Below are 26,382 nucleotides of genomic sequence, written 5' to 3'. Positions count from 1 at the left end.
ACTAATTTCTCTCCTCACACCTTCTTCAAATTGAAGCAAACTGAGCTGGCTGATGGTTCCCTGCATCCATGCAGCTCCATCCATGAGAAATGGGGAATGTGAGCCTGTTGTCTCAGAGCTCCTCTGAAACCCCTGACTCTGAAACTTCCACGGGCAGGAGCTTTCCTGACGTGCCTGGCACTCCAGTGCTCACAGGGAACCAGGAACATCAATTTAGAAAAGTGGTTGAAAGTATGGAAATGCTCATTAATAGTGAGAAAAATGCCCAGAACCAAGTTCAAAGTCTGCTACATTCAGTGGAAATATTTGTGTTGGCCCCAGCAAACTCCCCATCATCTCTTTAATTGCAAACATGTGATTATTTTTTGAGTCAAAGAACTTCTCCTGCATTAGACCTTTGTAGTAGCATTTACTGTGACTCTTTTGGTAACATGTAATGCAGTGGAGTTAATGGAAATACAATTCTGAAAATCAACATATTTCATATTTGATCTCCTCATTCCCATTTCCTACAAATGGCACAAAACTGTTAAAATATTTCACCTATGATCTGCGTTTGTTGTCTGAAAGACAAGGTTGTACTCAAATATCCACATCAAACAAGTAACAGCTTCCTGCACCACATGAAGATGTACAAATACATACACAGAAATGAACACATAAGAAATAGTTTGTGCTGTGAAACAATCCTCCATGTGAAACACAGTGAGGGCTCCCATTGACTGGAAGAAGAATATTAAATGCTCTTTTACAAGGAGAAAACTGGAGCTGCAAATTTCATCTTCCTAACCAGAGAGTTCTATTAAAATCACCTGACACTGAGGAAATCCCTCCCTCTCACAAATACTTGACTTATTGCAATCAAATGCTTCCAAACCATGGCCCAGGGAACACCATCTCCTCCTCCTTCAGTGTTGATAATAAATCAAAAAAGAGCATTTTGCTGAGATGGTTGGTGGTGAACTAGCCATGAAAAGTGACAATAATTCATATTTTGGGGGTTGGGGATGTTTTTGATTGTTGTTGGCTGTTTGTTTGTTTTTAATAAGAAGTTGACTCTGGCAGTTATTATTCCATTTTGCACTGAAGTTTTGAGAATAGTTTTGGGTATATGAGATTTGCTGCAATGCAACCATAATATTCTGCCCATCAGCAATTAAAATCCAATGAGCTCTAAAAAAATTAACTATTTTGACACAGAAGAAAGCAGAAATTGGGAGAGCACACAGTTCACAATTCTCAACCATGGTCACAGATTTTCCTTTTGTATGAAGAGTGCAAAAACATTCTGGTTTAAAGCTGTGGGTTTTTTTCCCCAAGATATTTCTAACCTGACCAACCTGTCTTTCTGCAATGACAAGATAAATACATTTTATTTTATTGTTCTTGACAGTAATTATGCCAATTGAGTTCCTACTTGTCTAATCTTTGTGCTAAGAAATATAGGCCATGAAATCTCTACCAAAATAAACGTGTGACTCAGTACACAATTGCTCAATAAAACCCAGTGGTGATTCATGCAGTATAAATACACTGAAATCCAGCACACAGCAAGTGATTCACACACATCAAGTCCAAACATATTATCTTTATATTTGAAGAGAAAGTGGGCAGAAATATTTCTTCAGGACAACCCACACTTGTGTCTGTGGTGATATGAAGCAAGATTAAAAACAATAACAAAGCCCAGAACTTGTTTGAAGTTAAAGGAACAAGATCAACAACGCTGGTAGGTTTAAAATTATACTAGCAGATGTTTTTTTTTCTGGTGTTTCTGGTGAATTTTTGCTGATTTTCACAACTGTGAATATGGAATTGGGCTCTAGAGTTTATTCTGATTATTCAAACCCACAGAAATAGATGAGATAAATGATGGCTAAATCAGAGTCAAATCTAGAAGGAGAAACCACTGTGTCATTCACCACTGAAATAAATATGGAAGAGAAGAGTGGCCCATTACATGAAAATACTTCCTCTGTCACATAGTGTCACCTCCTTCAGGTTCATTTATGTACAAATTCAGACTTTGGGACTTTATTGGACTGCTTCTTTTAATAGATTAAAACAGAGAAAATATTTTAAAAACACACTGCAGACAGAGTTTAATAATATTTTTAAATGAAAATAATATTTCAATTTTTGTGGAATTCAGATTCCACAGGGCTGAAAAGCCTGCACCCATCCATCCTCCATCACACATCATCCTTCTTTGCCTACCTGCCTCATCTCCTTGTAGTTGTGATGCTTAAAGTCCAGATTATCAGTGGTTGTCATTTCATTTCTTCTGTGGTAATAATTGTTTGGGTCTGAGAAAAAAAAAAAAAAGAGTTTTCTCATGCTTAGGAATTTCAAATATAGAGGTTGCTTTGGCACAATGCATGTAAGGAACGTGGAAATCTGAATTCCACTGGCCTATATAAAACAGGTTTTCAAAAGCAAAACTCAGAGAAACAACTAATTTGAAATATTTCTAATCACTGCACAAATCAATTCATACAGATCCAAACGAAAGCAAGGAGGCACCAGCTTTCCAGACAGCTCCTCTGCACAAAAACCTGAATTTCAACAGAAAAGCAGAAGGGCAGCCTTAGGCTGCAGAGGAGGGAAAAAGTCATTGGGAAATGATGAGTCAGATGCAAGATAAAAGAGTGGAAGAAAAATCATATTAGAGGAAAAAGCCACAGTAAATGCTTTGTGTCCACTTGATTAATTTACTATTGCAAGGAATTTTAGTTTTCCTGATGAGTATTTTCCAAGCCCATGCACTGATTGCAAAACATGGAAAGGAGTAATTTGGCATATTAAGCATTCCTAATTATCTTCCAAAGGAGTTCCTGTGGAAGTCAGAGGTGTTTGTTACTAAAAAATTACATATTCATTTGTTTATGGATATTATTTATAGTTTGTTAATTCTGAAGTATCAAAGGAGGATATGTGGTTAGAAAAGAATCTTTTGTCTCCTTGACATTCCAGGCCTTTCACCTAGGAAAAAAAACCTCAAAACCAAACAGTCCAAGACTGTTATGGCTCAGCTTTGAAGGTCCTGATGAATGTGCTCCTGGCCTAATCTATTATGATTTATTTTCAGAGACAAACAAGTCTATTTGGAAAACATCAGACACATTCCTTAACTTGCCACATCTGGGATGTCTGGAATTCTGAGCAATCGTTTGTCAAGCCAGTGGCTGTCAGGCTTCTATGAAAAATTGTTTCCCTTCACACAAAATCATCTTCATTGGTTGAAGATTATTGGCGGAAAAGCGAAATATGAAAAAGGCTAAATGTCATCCTTATTGCAACACAAAAAGATATTGTCTCTAGAGAAAAAAAAATGGTTTTAAACCATTATATTCCCATAATATCACCTGTCAGCTGTGACTTTTTTGTGGGGAAAAAAAAGAACAATTCTGAGTAGGAAAAATATGTAGTCACCATCCCACAACAACAAATCCTTCCTGAAATGATGGAAAACTCACAACAGTGCAAAATACTTTATAACATTTTAAAGTTTCATATTTCTGGCATCAAAACCACTAAATATTCCCGTAAAATTCTAAAGTTTTGGAGGTCTTTTGCACTATTTAAGTTATTTATGAAATGAAACATGCAAGTCCCATTAAGCTTCACAGTAACATGACCCATCCTTGTCTCCACTTCCATTTCCTAATCTACAGCAGAGATGCTGGAAGGCCAGTTGAAGGCTGCTCTACAAATATGACAGAAAAATGTGAAAAAAATTCTTGTCTCATCAAAACCCATGTTAATTTGTAGAAATTACTCATTGATACACTGACAAGAAATGGAAATCATAAACAAAACCCCCACTTCTTCTCAAAAGAGACAATGTGTTCAGTGCCCCACAGAATATCTCCATCATTGAGAAAATACTTCCACGTTGTAAAAATATAAAAATAAATGTCATAAAACTGCCAGGATGTTGAAAGTTTTCTGTATCCCCATGAGCCAAAATATACAGCAACCGATTTTTTCCTTGATACTTTAATCCCATGCCTTTCAAAGCCTGGCTCTTTTTCCATACATCAAACACTAATATCATGGGAATGACTGTGAATGCTGTAGAGTTGGTGGAAACTTAAAAAGACTGCAGTGAAAATGATGGTATCTCTGGCCCTTCCTCAACAACAGAGCTCAATTTGACAGTTCCCTGGGGAATTAACACTCATACTTTGCCAGGCTCTGCTGCAGCCTGCTTGGATAGCTGGATTTCTGCTGCAGCAGGAATACAGATGAGAACATTAAAAGCTAAAATGTAGAAAGGCAAACAAGGCTTGCACACAGCTGGATGGGTCCACTTTGGCATTTTTTTTTTAAATAAAACTGAGAATAAGAGACTGAACAACTCAAACTACAGAAGAGTTCTACGAGAAATATACTGATTTATTAGCAGAAATTCTGGACAAAGTCTCTCTTTCTTCCATGGAGAAAAGATCTTGCAAAACTGTGCCACTCACATTTATACAGAGGGATATATTAGCTTTTTTCTACCACTAATCTGTCTGTACATAACCAGTAGAGGTAATGAAGTTTGCTGGGAGAGGCATCTTGTGCCCTTCATCCTTCTATTCTTGTAAAGATGGACAAGTGACTAAAGCCGTTAAATCACAGATTCATAGGAGCAAACCATGGTTTGGGTTGGAAGGGACCTTAAATCCCACCCAGTGCCACCCCTGCCATGGCAGGGACACCTCCCACTGTCCCAGGCTGCTCCCAGCCCCAGTGTCCAGCCTGGCCTTGGGCACTGCCAGGGATCCAGGGGCAGCCACAGCTGCTCTGGGCACCTGTGCCAGGGCCTGCCCACCCTCACAGGGAACAATTCCTTCCTAAAATCCCACCTAACCCTGCCCTCTGCCATCAGGAAGCCATTCCTTTGTCCTGTCACTCCAGGCCCTTGTCCAAAGCCTCTCTCTCCATATTTTTTGTAGTTTCCCTCAGGCACTGGAAGGCCACAGTTACATCACCCCAGGGCCTTCCCCTCTCCAGGATGAACAATCCCATTTCCCTCAGTTTTTCCTCACAGCAGAGCTGCTCCATCCCTCTGATCATCTCTGAGGTCTCCAACAGCTCCACATCCTTCTGATGCCTCAGGTTTGGCTTTTCTATTTTTCAGATTCTGTGCTGCTTTAGTGTGTGGGTCTGGGCTCACATCAGGGGATGCTGAGCTCTGTGCACAGAGCAGGGAGACAAAACAATTCCTGCTCCTGCTGGGCACCAAGGACAAATGATCCAAATCTCAGCCCCAAGAGCACAAACCCCGTGGGCTGGAGAGAGAAAAACAAGCAGGGTGGGACTGCAGGGGCTAAAGCTGGAATGGGACAATGAACTGCAAGATGCAAATGGAGCAGAGCTGATCCCAGGGACAGAGCCCGTGCCCGGCCGTGCATTTTGGGACCATTTTGGTTCATCTTGGGTGCAGCCCTGGCTGGGCTCTGGTGCTGCCCAAGGTGGATCCATGGAGGAGATGCTTTGAATAAATCCCTGCTTTATTCTGTAACTCTGTCCAGCCTCTGTCCTAGGGCAGCCTGCACAAGGCCTCCCTTCCTGTGCTGGGATCCACAAAACTCCAAGTGAGTTAATGCCCAATAACTTTGCAGTATGAGGGCTCTGAAAACTGCCCAGAAAAAGTACCAGAAAGGACCAATTGCTTGGCAGTTGATGAAAAAAAAAGGATATTTTCACTTATTACAGCTCTACAGTGCCTCAGCCAGTGAGGCCCTGATGCTTCCAGGAGGTTTCAGCTTCTCAGAAGTGCTGCTCCAAATGCAGGGCATAATGAAGGCAATCCAAGGGATTCAGAGAAGTTTTTAATAAAAAGAATATTCTGGTTTAAATCCCTTAGACTGCCTTAAAAATGCCAATGTGCTGTTTCACAAATGACTGCGGTTTTTTTTTAATTTCCATGTAATTTAAGTGAATTTGACTTGTCTTCACTAAATTGAACATCTCACAGACAGCACATGTGTAATCTTGAAATAAATCCGCTGGCAGCCACATCAGGTGATTCTAAGTTTTTTCCACATGATCTATTTCATGGCAGCCTCATGAGCATTGCTTATGAGCATTAACATCACACATGAAATCAGCAATGAAATAATGTTTTTCAACTATAAACTGATTCTTTTCTACTTTTCCTCTCAGAAGTAGGTGCTGGATTTAGAGCTGCTGTTGACATGGACATGTATAACGAGAGATACTTGTAAAAAGTCACATTTTTATCAAAAAATGAACAGAACTTTAGACTTGACCAGGTAGCCTGGCACTGAGAGAGAAGCAGTAAAAATAAGACTGAAGCCACTGCAAAACACAGTACTCCATTACAGAGCTGTTAAAATTCCTTTTTTATCTTGGGTTCAAAGTAATGGCATGATCATGGTACCAGTGATAGTTTTCTATATAAGAACTATTAAAAATTAAATTCCATCACAAATTTATTCCGTTAAAATAATTGTCTCTTGCCTTGAATACTCTACAACATAAATAAATGCATGAAGAACTCCACTAATTTTCTCTTTCCAATCTCTGGGTGCTTTTGATCACATATAATTTCATTTTGACCTTCCTTAGGTTTGAGGAAGAGAAGGCAAGGAAAGCACATCCATCCCTCTGAGGCAATTGCAAAAGACTGTGTGTGTCAGCCTCCCTCTATGTAAATACCAGCATTTTTGGAAAGTGGAGAGGGAATTAAATGTTTTTGGGTTTTGTCCTCTTTTTGCCCTCTTTTTTGAGACATGGCAGCACTGATTGTTGTTACAGGTAAGATTTTCTGGCATCTTTCCTCCACAGAGAAATGTCTTTCTCTTGGTGAAACAGCAAACCCTTTCTGTTGCCCAAAGATAGCACTGACATAGTTGGACAACACAGCTTTTTCTTTCTTTCTTTCTTTCTTGTAGAGCTACTGTAACAATCTAGAAAATTGTTGTTGTTTGTCCAAACTAGCCTAAGATACAACAAAAATGTATGCTATGGATAAGATATAAGCATTTTACTGATAAAAATTACAATTATCTTACATAATACTGCTTAGATAAGTATGTTACAGTTGCCCAAATAGTGTTTTATCATGATTTATTCAATTTTTAGTGCATCTAGCACATGCAGAAGGTTTAATGGACAGAGCCCTACCCACAGGAATGGGTTGTAGCTGTCTTTAACCATTTCCATCTCATTCAGACAGTGCTAACCTAGAATATCAATCTTATTCAGGTTTTTTCTTTTCCTTTTATCCTTTCTCCTTATTCCTTCATTATCCTCCCTTGTGAGCCTGCTTGATGGAAAGCTGATACAGAGCACAGACTGAATGCAAATAGTTTAATATATTCAGGGATTAATGAAGGCATAAACCCTAAAATCACAAGTCTAGAAGACACGAAAAGAAATTCAGAGTTATGAAAATGGGTTTCTTTCCTTCCACCCTCCTTTAGTTGTTGGGGTATTTCCCTATGCCCCGGGCTTTGGAAAGTCTAGAGGTGTGTGAATTAACAGAGCTCCCCCTCCTGATTTTGGTGAATTTAGGAAAATTGGTTATTTTGATGAAAAAAAAATCTGTCAGAGAAGAAGAGCCCTTGATTTCCAGTCCCACAGTCAATACAGAGTGTTAGAGCAGCACTGTCAGGGTCGCTGCTCCCACGGCCAAACCACCCAGATATTTAACTTGGAATGAGCAAAATAAGACCAATAAAGGGTGAGGAATCCACTTAGAGGGAGCTGCAAAAACATGTCCCATCCTAGAGGAAGAAAACGTGCTTGGAAAGACCTCTGGAACCTGGGGAACAGCTTTGTCCCGGGCGCCTCGCGTGCGACGCGCAAAATGAGCAAGGAGAAAGAAATGCCAGCTCTTTCTGAGCTAAAAAGATGGGTCAGCACTTATCAAAACCTATTAGTTCTTCAGTCCAATTACATTTTGAATGAACACACCCCATTCCCATTGTGTTTCTCAATGAATGATTCTGGTATTTTCTTTCAGGAATATACTGAATCAGCCACTGCGAGCAATTAACTCAATAAATGACTACCAGGGGGATGCTCTGATGCTGTTTCCATGTGAATCCAAGATCTGTGAAAAGCTGGAAGAGCACTCAGCGGGACAGTGCTGAAAGTGGGGATGTGTTCCCAGCTTCACCCACTGACACAGACCCATGAAGCTCAAGGGTAACAAATGCCAGCGCTGCCAAGCAGAATCTGGCCCTGGATGGGTGTAAAGCCAGTAAGAATCCAGGGTAAAAAACTGCTGCACTCAATAAAAAATCACCTTTCCAAATACTGACATTTTTGCTTTTTTTCCTGTTTAGATGCAGTTTTAGGGGAGAGAAAGGGATCATGAGAATTTACATACAAATTGCCCTAGGAAACAGTCAGATCACCCATGCAATCTTGTTTTTTTAATAAAGGCACTTACAGATACTATGGCTTGCATATCAAAAGTTATCCTGATACTCTCTGTGGGCTTGGACAGACATTTCTATTTCTTTCTACATAACCCTACTCACTCAAGATAAATATTATACCAAAAGCAAAGCTGTCCAAAGGAAATGCAGTTTTTGAGTCCTGCCACATGCAGCCATGCCAACATGAACTATCAAAGGCTCTCACCTGGCAAGGGGCAGCCCAGGATTTCCAGCCTCATGCAGATGCTGCCCTCCTGGAACCAGGAGCGGGGGTTGATGCGGATGTAACGCGCCACCAGCGGCACCGGCAGCATGTTCAGCACTGGGATCTCCTTCTCACTGTTCCCTTCAAAAATCTGGCCAGGCCAGACAGGGGGGAAGAAAGGGCAACATCAGTGCTTCAAACTGGCTCAGAGTGGTTTTGGTAAGAGAAATGTAAATGTTAAATGCAAAATCACCTTTCAGGTCCAGGCTGATGGTGGCTTGGGCCAGAACTGATCTTTGAGGATGGCAATGCCCCCCATTCCCCCATGGCAATTCTGATTCTGTACCTTGGGATTTGCTCTTAAAATCAATGGGAGATGCTGCCACTGACTAATCTGTGGCCAGCCCCTGCTTTCCCACCTCTGCTCTTCCCCATAAAACATGTTTTGTTCTACTCACCACATCTCCAGATTCGTTCCTGACAGCAGTCCACGCGTGGCTGTCGTTGCTCACTAACACTCTGTAAGAGGTCACCCAGTTACTCCTTGAAAAAGAGAAAAAAATAAGTTACTTTTCAGAACTTAGAATGACTGCACATTATTTAATATAATCAAGCTTATAAGGCTGCTAGCAGTGGAAATCCCATTTGGAAAAGTCATGCCAATCTGGATTCAACACACTGTTCAAAAAGCCTGGCACAAAGAAGCAAAATCCTGGTGAGATAATATTCTGGGATTCCAGGGGGTGAGAGACTTGCTGCTCTCCTCTCCTTTTATATGCAGAGTTTGGGATAAATGGCTTATCTAGAACAGATTTATGCAGTGTTCAAAGATCATCTTTTCAGCTGCAGAACATTTATTAGTTCTGCTGTTATTATCAGAGAGGATGGGAAAAAAGTAATAAATCCTCAAGGATGAAACATCTGTGAATTTCAACCAGCAAAATTTCCATTTCTTTCAATAGAAGAATAACTGGTGCCTGCAGTTATTCTTGTATTTATTAGCAAGAGACAGGGACAGAGAGACAATTGATCACAGGACTACTGCACTCCTACAATATCCTGATCAATCCCCAATAGGCTGATTTTTCTAATGTCATCTGATTTACAGCAAAATCCCCTTTCATCTAAAGAAGTCAAATACTTCAGTTATGCCTCATCTGGATCCAGCTAAAGAAGAGTATGAGGAAATGTAAAATGCTGCTTCCTATATTCTGGATTAAAGCTGTGGAGTTTCACACTGCTCAGGCATTACCTGTGGACAGGTAATAATGTGTGTACAGGGCTGGAGAAGGCTGGAGAAGGCAATGCCCAACTCTCCTCCCCCATTTGTTACTCAGAAAGGGCAGCAGTGATTTGTTTTTTCCCCTAACACCTGGTTTCAGTAGGCAGGGACTTGGAGGAGAGTTGTGGCTTGGAGGAACATTTGTACCGTGAAGTCAGTCCAGGATGATTAAATTCCATATTTATGTGCCACCAGCAGGGCTCTGGAGCTGCTCTTCTTCAGCACAGGCTCTTATCTAAGCTAGAGTGCCATGCCTGGGAGTGAAACCAGGGCTAGGAAAGCTCTTGGCACTGGAGAGAAGAAAAGAGGACTTTGGGGCAGGTCTTGAAGAAGCAGCAGAGCATAAATATTGAAGATCAGGAGGGCCTGGAAGGACAGACACACCTAAGAACTTCCCCTTATACTGCTCCTGTACAAATACAACTTTGATTTGTTTTGTTTTTTTCTTTTAAAATCAACTAATAATAACAAACTACCTATGAACACACACTCCCACATTGAACCACTGTGCCTGTGTTTAGGGACAAACCAGCCTTTATGTGCTCACTAAAGAGTCAGGCTTCTAATGAAGACCAAAATGGGACAAGGATGGAACAAAGGTAAAACCATCAGCCCCAGCTCACCAAGCCTTGTACAAAACAGACAACTGAGGTTTTTAACACATCTGAAAACAAAGATGAGGTAAATATTTAGTAGGATTTGGAAAATCACTTCTGGACATTCTATACTAATGCCCCCAAAAGTAAAAAAAAATGAGATTTTGAAAAAAACCCAACAAAATAACAACTGAACAAACCCAGCTCTGTTTTAGACACTAAACCAGTCCTTTACAACTCTCTCACCAGCCTCCTTCAGTGAATAGACTTTGCCATTCATGTTAGATTAAATGGAAAAATCTTGACAATTGCCAAGCAGGCAACTTTTTGTTATGGCAATGAAAAGAAGGGTACATCTATCACTTGTAATGCACACAACTTTAGTATTTGGTAAACAACTGTAACAAGTTAGCTGCACTCTGAAAATCCTAATTGTCTGTCTGTCAGTGGAAGGGCTCCTGGGGTAGGAGATTTACTGCAGAGCTGAGAAGTGCCATGCTGGCGTCTCTAAAATTTGGCTGTAAAATGATAAATGACACACAACAAAATAAACAGTGACTTCAGCATGCTGGATAAGTTTCTCCTGACTCTTGCAAAGAACTTTCTTCCCTCAGCTTCTCTGTGTTCTCAAGTTGAAGAAAGGCTGATTTACTTCCATCAAATAAAGGAGCTGACAAGAGGGAAGGAGAGGGAGTTGTGACAAGGACATGGAGTGCCAGGACAGGGGTGATGAAAGAAAGCAGGTTGGGATCAGATATTGGGAAGAAATCTTGGTTGTGAAGGTGGTGAGGCCCTGGCACAGAGTGCCCAGAGCAGCTGTGGCTGCCCCTGGATCCCTGGAAGTGTCCAAAGTCAGGTTGGACAGGGCTGGGAGCAGCCTGGGACAGTGGGAGGTGTCCCTGCCCATGGCAGGGATGGAATGGGATGAGCTTTAAATTCCCTTCCAGCCCAAACTATTCTATAAAATGGCCAACAGCAAAACTCTAAAAAGAGGAAAATACCTTTTTCTGAATTACTAGGAAAATATAAGCTTGAGAGCAAAATCCTGGGTTTGAAGGAGGCTGCTGGTGGCACTGTACATATTCAATGCACATAAAATTATACTGGGGTTTTTGCTGTTTTGGTTTGGTTTGTTGTTTTTTTTTTTTTTTTATTATTTCCTTGCTCATTTTGTTGGGGTTTTGCATGAGCTTTGCATAATTGGTTTTTTTCACTATTCTTGACATCTCTCAAAATCAGACTAAATGACCAAAAGAGACAATGCCACAAACCAAATAACATCATTGCTTCTGAAGTATTACAGAACTTTTTTCACTTCAACTGCACAGATCAGATTAGGAAGGCAAACACAACACATCCAGATTCATTGCTCAACATTTGCAGAAGCAATTCAAACAGGGCACTAAAGTCACATGAAACCATGACAAACGTGGACAGACTTTTGTAAGAAAATCATGGCACATACAGGGTGTTTTAAAAGAACAAGCTTGATTTACTGGCATGAGAAAAATGTTGCTGTCACTGTAACATTTCTAAGCTGGGACTTTCATTTAACATATTTTGATTTTCTCACTCCCTACCATTGCAAAAGTTCAAACCTCTCCCAAAGGAAAACATATACAAGTAGTCCTGCACATTTTCCATCTTGAGTGGCAACAAGCAACGTGCTGTGGAGGGGCAGAATGCAATTAAAATCCTAATGGACTGCATCCAGTCTTGGACACTGGCAGGATAGAAGGACCTCAGAGGGTCATGGAGGAGGTAAATCAGTGCAATGTATGAAGGTACACACCATATACTATTCATTGTGTTTGCCTGTGAGCAAAAAGCAGAATAAAAACATCACAGGGGATCAGATCCTTCTCTCACGGGCACTGCATGCAAAGCTGCCTCCAGGGGCTTAAATCCTTCCCCCTTTTCCCCCAATGCCACAATAAAAACAGTTTCTGACAATATTAAGGAGGCTCCTGTAAACTGAGATTCCTCTGGGAAATGGCACCTTCTCCCTAAAAGCCACATCCCCCACGCTGGGGAAGGGGAGCTCTGTGTGGGTTCTTGTGGTCAGAGGATCTGGAAAATAAAAACCAGCAAAGCCATAATTGACTGAGTGTCTTCAAACCCCAGAGACTCCCACAGCTCCAGAGCAGACAAGAACTCACTAAATCCTCCCAAGAGCTGCAGTTTTCCCACCTGTGTGTGGCACAGGAGGGCTGCTGACCCCAGGCAGCAGCTGGATGCTCCAAGAACAGCATTTCCTGGGATCCAGGAGTTCCAGAAACACCTGGTTTATTCATGCAGCCACAGAAATGTAAAGCTTTTCTTGTGGCAATCCATCAGAGGAACAGGGCAGCTAAAGCCAAGCCTTGTGCTAGGAGAGGTACTGGGGAATTTTGTCTGTGTGATCACCTGGTGACACCAAGATCCATCTCCTCGGGTTTGGGATTTGCAGACAGAGATTTCTGTCACATCCAATCTCTTTGGAGCCCATCAGCACTGAGCAATAAAGCTGTCTAAGGAAGGCTGAAATAAAGCTGTAATGTTTTCCAGAACTCAGGATGCTGTTGTTTCAGAGAAGCTCTTCTGGTTTCGCTCTATAAAATCTCCCAGGACCTACCACTACACTCCTAAGAGAAAAATACAGATATTTGCTGGGTTTGTAGAGCTGAGGAGACAGAATTCCAGGCAAGTCCTAGGCCAGCATTCACAAAAGAGAGCATTAATTATGGAGCTCTTTCTTGGCACAGGGCAAGGCAATCCAGAGCCATTGTGTGACCATCCAGGAGTGTTTGAGGTTACCCCCAGCCCATCACCCTCTGCCACAAAGTGCCACTTCTGCCTCACAAATTTCCTCCATGCTGGAAAAAGATCACAAGGTACAGATTTGACAGGGAAACTTTGGATTCAGGTGCATCCCTTTTAAATAATCCCTTTTAAATTTTAGGCAGCCTTATCTCTTCAGACACAGCCTATCTGAAAAATCTCAGTATCCACTGACAATATTAATCAATTCTTTTCAGAGACAGTAAATGCAAAAATCAAAACGTTATTCAAATTTACTTAATAGGGTGGATTTTTGAATTATAACTAATTATTTGGTTTTTATCTGTAATGCACTGGCGTTAGACAAAGCTTATTTGAACACCTTCAATTTCGAATTCAGTCTTTTGTGATGCATGGTAATGTCCTGCTTTTCCATTTTCATCCAAAAAAGAAAAGCTGAGGGATTAAATAACTTGCCCAGGGACAGAGAGAGTAAACTTGAATCAAAGCAGAGAATTAAAAGCAGATCTCCTACAGCTTTGGCAGGTTCCTGTCCCAATAATCAGCTTTTCCTTATCTAACCACAGCATCAGCTACTGAGCAAAAAGATCATGGGCAGCACCAGAACAGCAAAACATCTTCCAGCTGTGCTTGCCCTGATACAATTTCCTGACTTTTCTCTCTGTGTGTTGGACCAAGGCTGAATCCCAGTTCAGGAGAATGCAGGGAAGCAGAGGAGGGATGCCAGATTTTCCCTGCCCAGGCTCCAGCAGGCAGGGGATCAGCTGGGAATTGGGATTGTTTGGGTTTTTTCTCTTTGAGCAGCACTTGCTGCATGTCATATTTTAATGCCAAGCTTCTCAATCATGGAAAGCTAACCAGCAACAAGTGAAATAAATCTAAAATAAATATTGATCCTTATCTCTGAGGGTGCTTTTCCACAGCAAGGAAAGCCCAGGAGATTTGAAGTGCTGGTGAGCAGAAGCTCAAGCCCAGAGTGGCAGAGATGGGCCACAAAGAAGATTGAAGGGATGGAGCACCTTCCTGTGTGGAAAGGAGAGAACTGGGGGTGTTCAGGCTGCAGAAGGCTCTGGACTGGACCTCAGAGCAACTTCCAGGGCCTGAAGGGGCTCCAGGAGAGCTGGAGAGGGACTGGGGACAAGGCATGGAGGGACAGGACACAGGGAATGGCTCCCACTGCCAGAGGGCAGGGCTGGATGGGAGATTGGGAATTGGGAATTGTTCCTGTGAGAATGGATTTCCCAGAGCAGCTGTGGCTGCTCCTGGATCCCTGGAAGTGTCCAAGGCCAGGCTGGATGGGTTTTGGAGCAGCCTGGGATGTGGAAGGTGCCTGTGGCAGGGGGATTGGAGCAGGATGACTTTTAATGTCCCTTCTAACCCAAAATATTCCATGATTCTCTGACATTCTTGGAGTGAGACCAGCAAGCACCAGCAGAGCTCCCATGAACAACAGACCTGGCTCCAACCGAGCATTTTATTCTTCTGCTGTCAGGCCAACCTGATTTATCTGCAATAGAACCCCTAAAATTAATATAAAATAGACCCATTCAGGCAAATAAATGTGTACCCAGCAATAATAAATAAATTGAAACACCAAAATACTTGATATAGCAAAATCTCTGTACCAAAAAAATGCTGGACAAGCTTTATACTAAATGATACTCATGGAACAGAATCAGCATGCTGGCAATTAAATAGCTTTCTACTTGAAAAAATTAATTTGTACTCTCATGCAATTAAATGTAAAACCATTAATATTAATATTCTATAATAATATTTATGCTGATAAAATTTTAAATCACCCACTGCCAAACAGTTTCCAAATCAGCCAAGAAAAAATAATGCCCAGGCAAACCACAGGTAGCCCAGCAAGTTTTGCAAACTAATTAAAATAAATATGATTTAGGAGATGAAGATTGACTAGCCAGCAAGGGTATTTTTTTAATAATTGAAATCTTTGAATGTTTAATTTTTAAAATTGCTTCTAGCTGACTGAAATGAATGTACTGCTGTGAAATCCATCTCTTTGGAGGCTCTACGAACAAAAGCTCAGAGCCAGAATTTCACTTGCTTGAAATGAATTCAGCACAGATTTTTTTCAAAGCTTTACTCAATAAACAGGAGTTGGGGTTGCAAATACCTTTCCAACCCAACATCTGCAACTTACAGCCAGGTTTTTACATGGATTTTATGAGATTCTAGAAAATCTGGTGATAGCTGTGGATGTTTCTTATTTTGCTGTTGTACATTCAGCCAATAATGCCTGAAGGTGCCAGGGTCAGAAACATCCTCTGCCCCAAAGATTTTGGTCTTAACCCCTCATTTTTGGCCACTCTGCAATGAGAATTTAATGAGTTTGAAATTCCTTCTGCAGCAGGTCCTCTGGATCTGCTGAACACAACCAAGCTGTGATGCCTTTTCTTCTGAACCTCTTTTTGTGGCATTCTTAATTTTCCTTTCTTTTTTTGTGCCTACCTCACCTTTGTAAATCAGTCATGTATTTGAGGAGAGAAATCCAACCTTTCCAGGGCAACACCTCACTTCATGAATGTTAAAATACAGGAAAATGAAAAGCCCTGAGAGTTACCAGCAAACAAACACTGCCATTTGTGCCCACAGCTGAGAGAATATTTACAGCAGTGCTGGAGGCTCTCAAGCCCACAGAGAGGTGGCCAAGTGCCACCCAGTGCATGTGGAAGGGACACTGCTTTGGGAAGGGCACAACTGGAGGGACAAGGAGCCTGATGACCCCAACATGACCCCCACCCAACCATTCTCATTGCACCAAGTCACCATTCATGAGCCAAAGACACAAACCCAGGCTGTGATGAGAAAGGGTGAGTAATCAGCTGCAGCAGATGCCCAAATTCACTGGAAGTCTCCTTTTCCAAAAGGATTCAGCTCATTTGATTTCAAGTCCCTTCCAGGGAGGTTACAAAGCTTTCCTTCCTTTTCTGAGCATCCCCACTGTGCAGGGCAGGTTCTGTCCCCTCCTCAGCACCCTCTGGGAGTGCAGAGTGACCACTGCCCCAGGGTGGCACTGCCCTGCTCCCTGCCAGTGAGTGACAGAGGCTGGGCACAGGGTCCCCGTGCCAAATCAGAGCCACAACAGAACAGCATCGGCTCTGACATTTCTGTCAAACAAACTCGGGAAAGCATCAATCTGTGCCTGGCTGTGCTGTCAGCACCCCACCCACACAGGATCACCCCAGCAGCTCCCCAGAGCCAAGGGGAGGTGGGGAGGGCTCACCAGTGACAAAATCCTGGGCAGGCGGCAAGAACTGAGCTGGAAAATCGACAGGGCACAGGGAGTGAAATTAAACAAATAGATGGAGAGCCCTGGAGGTGGAGCTGCCAAAGGCTGGCTCATGAAAGCCCATGAGAAGGATTCACCAAGCCACACCCAGAGAAAATCTAACTTATTAGGTAAACCCATCATAAACATTAGTGGAACATGGAACTGCTGACATTATTATCTCAAGGGAGCTTTTCCTGCAATGAGTTCAGGTTGTTTTATAACTCCCATCAATTCACTTGATATGATTTCTATGGATTTGGAACAATTCACCCCATGAGGCTGACTTTGGGAAAGCTGTAATCATCTCTGCAGTCCTGTCACCCAGTCAGGGCACATAACAGTTTGCACTGATTTAATGCACCAGAATTACCCAAGTCTGCACACAGCAGCTGCTTGTTTTGTTACATGATCTGGATAAAACATGGAGACATATCCCCTGGACTTGTTGAAGTTTCAGCAGGGTGTGTTTTCACAGCCTCTGCGAGGGGACAGGAGGAGCTGCTCTGAAAGGCAGAGCCAGCTTTGTCTGTTGTACTTGTGAGCTGGGCAGGGTTTGGGGTTTCTTCTTCTCTGCTCTCACAAGCAGCATTGCACTGCTGAATTTTGACCCTTCGTGTGTACAGTGATAAATTCTGTTTTCTTAGATTGTAGTAGCAGCTCAAAACACCTGTGAATATCCACTCCACTTTACTGAATGCCACCCCAGTGTCACTGGAAGGATTATCACTGCTCTTCTGTTATTGTTGGAAGACTGAAGATGCTCATGTGATTACCACTTCAGGAAGCCAGTGTTACTACTCTGAGACCATGACCTTAGCACCAGGAATAGCTGAAAAGACCCTGGCAGTGTTGGACTTGATGATCTTAGAGGCACTTTCCAACCTTGATGATTCCGTGACTCTGATTTTTACTGCCTTGCAAGCAAGGAAATTACCCCCTTGCCATAGACACTGCCTAAAAAACAAATCTGAGCTTCTGAGAAACTGCCAGTGAGCGCAGCAATGAGCTGGAATGTGGGGCAGCACATTCATTTTGGGACTGAAGAGCAGAATGCTGTAGCACCGAAATTAGAAGCAAGCAGGCAAATTGCACTGACCTAAATTTATCCTCAGCTGCATCTCTGGAAGGCACCCAGCTTGTTACAGACCTAGAGTTCCCTCAGGACAGTTTGTCAAAAGGGATGCTGGGGCATCATGAAGAGCTACACTGCACACAGGGAAGCCTGAGGTCAAGGGTGCCCTACCAAAAAAATTGCAAAATCATTCTCCTGTTCAATCACAAGGATCCTGTCTGTAGCAAAAGCATGATCAGACACAAAATCCAATCTGTTGGGTATTTATTGTTTGCTATTCCTACAGAGCAGCACAGGGAAAGCAAAGCGCCACAGAAAGGAGTGGGCAATGGTGTCTACACCAGCTTCTGGTTAAAATGCTGCTTCAGCACTAATGAAAATAAGTGACCAGCTTAAACAGTGTCAGTTTAGACTCAGGCAATACATGAAAACCATTCCTACCAGCAGCACCACTGATTTGGTGGCTCCTCAAACCTTTTAAGAGCTATTGCAGTTTTGGAAGATACAGAGAATAACTTCTACCCAAACCAGACTTGAAAAATTAAGATGCCCCTCCAACATTTTTTTTCCTAAAGACAATTTTGAATAAAAGTAAAAATTCTTCAATATTTTTATGAAGCTGAAAGGTCTTAAAGAGAACATGTTTGAAAGTAAGTATATTTTGATTTTTCTCTAAAAAATCCATCATTTTGCTGCAGAGCTCCAACTTTCTGCACAGATCATTTCATCCATGCTTTTTCTTATTGTTGTCATTTTTTCATTCCATGGCGTGGGGTGATAGTTCACAACTTACCATGACTGAAAGGTTAATTTTTAGAAAATACATCTCACTCACTGCAGCATTACATCCTCTCCTGAAAACCAAAACATCCTCTGCACTCACACAGCCTGAAGCTTTATGTTACTGTCAGCACACACTGACTCTACTTTGACATGTGAGTTTTCTCTTGATACAAAAGATGATGCTGAATTATCAGAAGAGAGTTTGGCTTGTGGGAAACAAGTTTACTCTGTTTTTCAAATTCCTGCCAAACTGCTAAGAGTGATTAATAGTTTCTTTCCCTCTGTCAAGAGAGTGCATATTTTAAACCACCACATCACTGCTTTAAATCCCTGGCACAATTCCACAGTGATGCTTCCAGTGTCCCACTCTACAGCCTTGAACTGTTCTTTAAAGATATTTGGTTCCTAAAACTAGAAGATGTATTGGCAGCAATATGAAGAATTACATATATTATTATTACATTTATTATTATACATATATTATTATTATTTAAGAATTTCTTATTATTAAGAATTACATATTATTTTAATGTATATTAATTCTCCCCCAAAGGAACAGATATCCTGCTCACTTTCAAGGCATTGGATTTTATTCCTATTAGCCAGCACTTGTGGCACTCCTGATTTTTTGATATCTTCAGTGTAAAAATCAAAAAGAAGTCCTGTTTCTTGCAGCTGGGCTCCACTTTTTCTGTGGAATTCATCATCTGCAGATCTTCTGGATGATCTAAGCAGATCTGCCCATTTATGGTGGCAAAAGAACCCTTTTCCATGATTTCAGGTTTCCCAGGAATGACTGAGGTGCCTGAACAGCAGCAGCCCTCGAGCTCATGTGCTTCCTTTGACTGGTAAGAGGAAGGACTCCTCAAATCCAGGATTTTTTTGTTCAAAGCCTGTTTTTGCTTGTTTCAGGCTTAAAAAAGGGAGGAGAAAAATCTGATTCTCAGAATTCACAGCCGAGCAAAAAAATTCAACTCAGAAGTGCTTTTCCTCAAAAAGGAAATGATGAAATAATCCAAGTATTCACTAAAACCAGGCTCACTTTCCTTCTCTCCCATCAGGTCATTTGTGTTTCCAAGAGCTGCTTCTGCAACTCCTCTTCCTCCTGAAGGCTCTCCTGTCTCAAGCCTGGCGTGGACAAGGGGAGCCACAACCCCCAGGGACAGACAGGAAACAGCAGGGGAGGAAGGGCTGAGCAGAAGCAGCTCCTGCCAGTGCACAGGCAATGGAAACCCCAAGCATTTCTGTGCTTTTTTGCACTGTGTGCAGTGCAACCTTCAGTTCATCATGGACCAGAAAGCCCAAAAAGCTCCCAGTGAGCAAAGCTGCATGGGAGCAGCCTTAAGCTACCCTTAAAGGTCTATTTTATGCCGTATATAATGACTTTGCCTTTAATATATACAAAAAATATATAATATATTATTATTTTATTATATATTTATTTATATATCTAATTACTTTGTCTATCTAATGTCTATCAAAGTCTATCTAATGGCTTTGCCTTTTATAAATTTTATATTATATATATAATATTATATATTTGATTATATAATATATATAATTAGAAAGAAAAATTATAATCTAGAAATACATGAAATATATTTTAGAATATATTTCTATATATTTCTATATATTTAAATATATATATTTCTCTATATTTAGAATATAATTATTTCTATATTTATATATATATATAAATATAGAAAGAAGTTATTTCATATATATATATAGATATAGATATATAGATATAGATATATATATATAATTTTCTGGGGGACAGAAATTTATATATATATATATATATATATATATATAAATATATATATATGAATAGATATAAATAATCATATCTGATCGCAGTGGTCACCAGGCTCCAGGTGCCAGAGCTGCCCCAAAGGAGGAAAAGGATGAATCCAATGAATCCAGCAGCAGAAAAAGAGCTCTGGCTGCAGCATCACACACAGGGAGTAAAGGCCACGCTGCTGGGAGCTCAAGTTTTGCAGCTTTGCAGTGAGGGGCAAAGATGTTTGGGAGAGGATCCAGCAGGGTGTTCTTGCCTGCCCTCCCTTGGCATTTTAAATGTCCTCAGCAGGTCAGCAGCAGGAAACTGCAGGGACCAGGACAGGTACAAATCTGAAAGGTACAAATCTGACAGGTACTTCCAGTGAAGTACAGTTTTTGTTAAAGCTTCTTGTTCAATAAAAAGAGTTGGTTTAGTGGTTCTTTATCCCAGTCTCATGGAATCACAGAATGCTTTAGGTTGGAAGGGATCCCGAAGATAATCCTGTTCCATCCCTGTCATTGCAGGGACACCTTCCACTGTCCCAGGTGGCTCCAAGCCCCAATGTCCAAGGGATCTCCAGGGATCCAGGGGCAGCCCCAGCTGCTCTGTGGCTTCCCTGTGCCAGGGCCTGCCCACCCTCACAGGAAAGAATTTCTTCCTAATATCTAATATAAGCCTGCCCTCCTTCAGTGCCTTGGGTTTTTTTTATTTTTTAAAATATAAACCTGGGAAAGTCTCCAAGGCTTTGGACTAAATAAAAATCTTGCCTCAGCTCCCCTGCTTGGCAGGTTTTCACTTCTAATACAACACAGATCAGAGAGGTGTTTTTTTGGCTCTCATACCTACAATAAGATTATTCCCCAGCATATGTTTCCATCAGTCATGAAAGCACTCTCTTCTTGTCACACAGCCTCAGAAAGCTGGGAAGGTGCCTCAGGTAAAAGAAGGGCATCTTTTGGTACAAACTTTTCCATCACAAACAATCCCTTTTGAAACCATCCCCGTCAGCAGCTGAGGGTCAGGGAAGGAAGCTGACGAATCTCCTTTGATTTCTGAGCCAAACAGGCACAAAGGAACCTGTCCACCCCAAAACAACTCCCACTCCTCTCTTTCTGTCCCTTTCTGGGACTGTTTCTCCCCACTGCCCTGCTCCTTCCATGGGGCACAGCTGAGTCCTCCAGGAGGTGTTTTCAGGAGACATTAACCTGCCCCACAGCACAGCTGGTCCTGGTGGAAGCATCTTTGCTCCTGGCAGGCAGAAATGGGCCTGGATCTCCTCAAATCTCAGCAGTAATCCAGGAGGAGCCTGGTCCTGCTCTGCCAGCACCAATCCTGCTCTTCCTGCAGACCCTCAGGGCTCTGCCCACCAATTTTTTATGGGGAAAGAAGCAAACCCAAAATTCCCAGCCCATGGCAGGGGAGTTGGAACTCAACAATCTTGAAGGTCCATTCCAACCCAAACCTTTCTGTGACTCGGTGTTTCTGTGGTTCAAAAAAACTCCCCAAAACCCTAAGATGAGTGAGAATACCAGCCATAAATAGAGTGTCAAGATGTGCTGTAAACTCCTAACAGAGCTGAACTAAAAATAGAAGCATGACAGGATGAAGCAGTGCAGCTCGGGCGCTGAGAGGAACAGCAATGTCAAGAGGATGAATAAAGAAAAGAGCAAGGCTTCACTACAGTAATTACCTACCTACCTACCACAGAACAATGTGGAATAAATATAGAAAACTTATTGCCAAATAAGCACCTACTCCCACAAGCATGTTAAAAGAAATTAAACAAAACAAACAAACAAACAAAAAAAAAACCACAGAAAATCGAGCTGTTGAAAGGAAAATATGATTTTTCTATGATATAGTGACCTTTTTTCTGGTTTACCTTCAATTACATGTCACATTCATGAGGGTTCTGACAGAATGGATCTCTCAGAGTGATTGTGCATCCCCTGCACACTTGTGCAAAAGGTCCAACAGCAGAAGTGGAATTATCTGCTCACACAAAGCTGTGAGACTCACTGACAAATTAAAAGGCCAAACAAACATGTAAAGAGCAGGAAAAAACCCCAAATCTTCCCCTCCTGTTCCTGTATCCCTCATATACATTTCACAACAGTCACAGAGGAGTAAATGCAGACAAATCTGGGCAAAACACTTATTTCTCAGTGACATGAGACATTCTCCAGCACAAGCAGTGGCCAGAAAGCTCAAAAATAGCATATTTTTATATATATATATATATATATATATTTGCATAATTATATGCAGATATGTAATTAATATTGTAAATGAAATTAATTCTAAATAGATATAAATATATAAATAGTATATTCACATATAATATATATATATATGTAAATATATGTAGTACTATAAAGTTTGTTTTATCTGCTCACATAAAAATCATGTTGTTTTGGAATTACAGTGATTACTTGGAGATTACCTAGGGATTAAGACATCTCAGAGAAGCATGGTTATTTGAAACTAAATTAAGAAGGTCCCTGAAACTATAACCTGAGCTAATCAAGTTAAATATTGGAAAAGAAGGAGGAAGTTTAACACAAGCAAATATGACAAGATGAGTGTAAAGGCCCAGATGTAGATCATGACTAGAGAAGTTTGCTACCCTTAAACTTGTATTTTATGCCATATATAATGACTTTGCCTTATATATAGATACAAAAATATATATTGTATTATAATTTTATATATATTTATGTATAGATAATGACTTTGCCTTTTATATTATTATTATTATATATTATATTCTATAAATATGATATATTATATTTTGTATTATATTTTATATTATATTAATATATACTTTATATATAACATATATTATATTATTAGATATTATTATAGATTTTATATTATAATATATTATATTCTATAAACATAATATAATATAATTAATATAATATAATATTATAGTATAGTATAGAATAGAATAGAATAGAATAGAATATATAAATAATATTTTAATTTTAAATTAAAAAAATATATATATATATAGACTTTGTCTTATATATAATGACTGTTGCCCCATTCAATGACTTGATGTCTCACATTTCCAATCTGTTTTTTTGGGTTTTTTTCTTGAAGAACCAAAGCACATCAGGACATGAATTCCTGGGTCTGAAAGCTCAGAATGCCATGGAGAAAAGTCAGGGTGTACTTACGACCAGAGGGAGTTTCTTCCCTGGGTGATGACTCCAGTGAATTTAGTCAGCCTTCGAGCATCTACTTCAATCCACTGGTAGGGGTCATTTCTTCCTGCACACCAAGCACCATCATAAAAATCATTTTCGTTAACACCTGCCTGAAAAGAAGGCAAAGCTGACCATAAATCAGAGCTAAGAAACTGAAGGTTTTTCATGGGAGAAAGAAAGGAACACATCATTCATCCCCCTCACTTTAAGACCCTTGAGGCCCTCACCAAAATATTTCCTTACTCAAGGCAGGGCAGGAAATTCTGGGAAGTGCCTTTGAAAACTAAGAATGTTTACACATAAATTTAAGTCAGAAAAGATAAACAGAGCTTCAGTCTGTTCTTGTGGCCTGACAGAGCCACAGATCCAGAGCCACGGCCTTTATCCAGAACAAATTATCCACATGGTCTGCAGAGTTTGGAAAGTCCTAAAAAGCCAGCTCCAGCCCATGTAAATAATGGTGATTAGAAAACCTTGTTTTCCCTGGAAGCAGCAAAGCAGAGTGCAGGGCATAAGGAAACAGCAGCACTACTTCCCACTAGAACCAGAATAATTAATTTTCAAAGCCAGAGTGGCAAAGGTTAAAAATTCAGGAATGTCTGGCTGCTCCCCAACTTGAGCACCAACCTGTATCCCAATTTCTGCTGGAAACCCACCACAAACAGCCTTCCCAGCATTTTCAAAGAAATAGCTGAAGGTATTTTGGGTAAGCTTTTTCCAAATAAATCTGAGCTAGAACTTAATGAAACATAGCATCTGAAGCTTTCAGAGATTTATTTTCCTTCTAAAGCCCAGGAAATGTTTGGCACCAAGCTGGATACTGGCATAAAGAGCACAGAAGCTTTGCCATGTGGTCCTCTGAGGCTACTTGTATTTTTGTGGTATTTCATCTGTGGTTTATGTGGATTTATCATTGCCATCCATGCAATTCCAGGAATGGAGATCATTAAATATTTCCCAAATGAAAATGCAGAGGTTTACAGACTTTTTCTACCCAATTGTGTGGCTTTAACTCAGAGAGGATGCAGTGGTTAATCCCCTTTCCCAATGTGGCATCTGGAAGAAGTGCTGCAAAACACAAGACACTGATTCAATTCCTAGAACTTCTCATTTTCTCATATTCAAATCTGAGAAAAGGCAGCTTAAAAATTACTTGTTTTCCTACATCTACCAAAATTAAATTAAGCCCCCTGTTCTATGCATCAGCTCTGATATTTGAAGGAGAAGTTTATATAAAAGTCAAAGAAAAAAAAAACAACACAGAGAAAAAGCTGTTAACAATGGGAGATAAATTCCTCAGGGAGAGCAAAACAATGGGAAAACATGAGAATACAAACATGGTTGCTGACCTGAGTTATAACCCTTGGCAAGAAAAGGTTTCAATGCATTTTAAAGTAAGATGGAATTTGAAGTAGCCTGAGGCTTTAAAACCTTGCCAGGAAGTGTTAAGATCTGCAGAGCACCTTGAACCCACATCCTGCTAATCCCTTCACACTGGAAATTCCACCAGTTCCTGCAGAACAAGTGCCCCTGTCTCCCAATCCCTGGTCCTTTTTAACCTGAGGATATTTCCCTTGGTGTGATGCTTATAAACCTGTCCTCCAGATTGCAATGAGAAGTGGAAAGTAGAGGAAAAAATATGGGAAAAGTGCTTATTAAAATGAAAAACCTTCCCACCTAAATTACATCCATGAGTATCCATGGTTTCAACTGGGTTTAAATAAATTTCAGCTTAAGTTGCTTATAAAATATGGGGAGTTTTGGTTATCCACAGCTTAAAATACTCTGGCCTTAAACAGGGGCAAAGATCCCATAAAAATAAAGGAAGAAGGAGAAGGAGAAGAAGAAGAAGGAGAAGAAGGAGAAGGAGAAGAAGAAGAAGAAGAAGAAGAAGAAGAAGAAGAAGAAGAAGAAGAAGAAGATGAAGAAGATGAAGAAGATGAAACCCCATGCTGCTACTTCTTCCTGCTCTCTTATTTTCTGATATCAGTTTCTCTGAAGCTAAAAAAAAAAAAAAAAGGTTTTTACTGGGTAAAAAGAAGCAGGTGTCTGTGTCTAATCAGCACAAAAAACTATGTAAAAAACAAGAGTTTAATCAATGAGAAGTTATTTTTAGAAATGTATCTGAAGGGAAAAAATTCAAGAAATTTATGCTACAATTTGTCAAGTCTCTATTTTTTTCTGAAGGTGCTTTATTTTCCTATGGCACTCTTTCTATAAAATAAAAACTTATAGACTCAATCAAGTATTTGGTAATTAGAATTCCTATTAAATTTCTTTGGGAAAATGCTCATTCCTGAAAGATCCTGTAAAGTTTTCACCAAGTATTCTATCAAATAATACAGATCAAGATCTTTCCTCGGCAAAGTGTTTACTTGAATTTGAAAAATCCATCTTGAATTACTGGAAAAAGCAGATTCAAGTTATGCCATGGGTACTTAAATTATTTTCATAAGCAGGAGACTGAAGCAGCTGATGGAAATTGGAAGCAGGGGCTGAGTCTTTTTCCCTTCACAGAATATTCAAGAATAACTCCAGGTCTAACCCAGTTTGTGTTTCACTTGCAGCCAAATGCAAAAATATTTCTCAATATACAGCGTCTTATGATAAAAAACCTAACCCTTTTGGACAGAGGAAAAGAGAATTTTTTTCTGTCACTCACAAATCAGTTATTCCCAGGTGTGAAAGCTGAAAAATGTAATTCAGCTAAACCAAATGAGCTGATTATTAGGTCTCCAGAAAATAATATGAAGGTTACAAATTCCTTTACGAATAATATGACTTGGCATTTTAATTCATGTTTCTCTTCCAAATTAGATGTGTGCAGGAATAAAAACTTGCTCACAATATCAGTTCTAAGAGCTTTATTCTATAATGAGGAGAAAGATGATACTACCAAAATGTACTCAAATAAAGAAAGGAACTCCAGTCTTTTGCCACAAATCAGCTGGAGCAGCAGAAAAAATAC

The 26,382-nt window shown here is 40.5% G+C and overlaps 1 protein-coding gene across 1 annotated transcript in view; it reads right to left on the bottom strand.

Annotated features, from left to right (window-relative positions):
• CPXM2 (carboxypeptidase X, M14 family member 2) overlaps positions 1 to 26,382 on the bottom strand; it is a 68,492-nt gene that overhangs the window by 17,553 nt on the left and 24,557 nt on the right. Inside the window, 4 exon segments of the mRNA XM_054637456.2 lie at positions 2,218 to 2,306; positions 8,608 to 8,758; positions 9,066 to 9,150; positions 23,385 to 23,524. Of these exon segments, the coding sequence (XP_054493431.2) occupies positions 2,218 to 2,306; positions 8,608 to 8,758; positions 9,066 to 9,150; positions 23,385 to 23,524 (465 nt within the window).

This window comes from Agelaius phoeniceus, chromosome 9 (genome assembly GCF_051311805.1).
Source record: "Agelaius phoeniceus isolate bAgePho1 chromosome 9, bAgePho1.hap1, whole genome shotgun sequence".
Taxonomy (NCBI): Eukaryota; Metazoa; Chordata; class Aves; order Passeriformes; family Icteridae; genus Agelaius; species Agelaius phoeniceus.
This window is presented reverse-complemented; position numbering and strand designations above follow the sequence as displayed.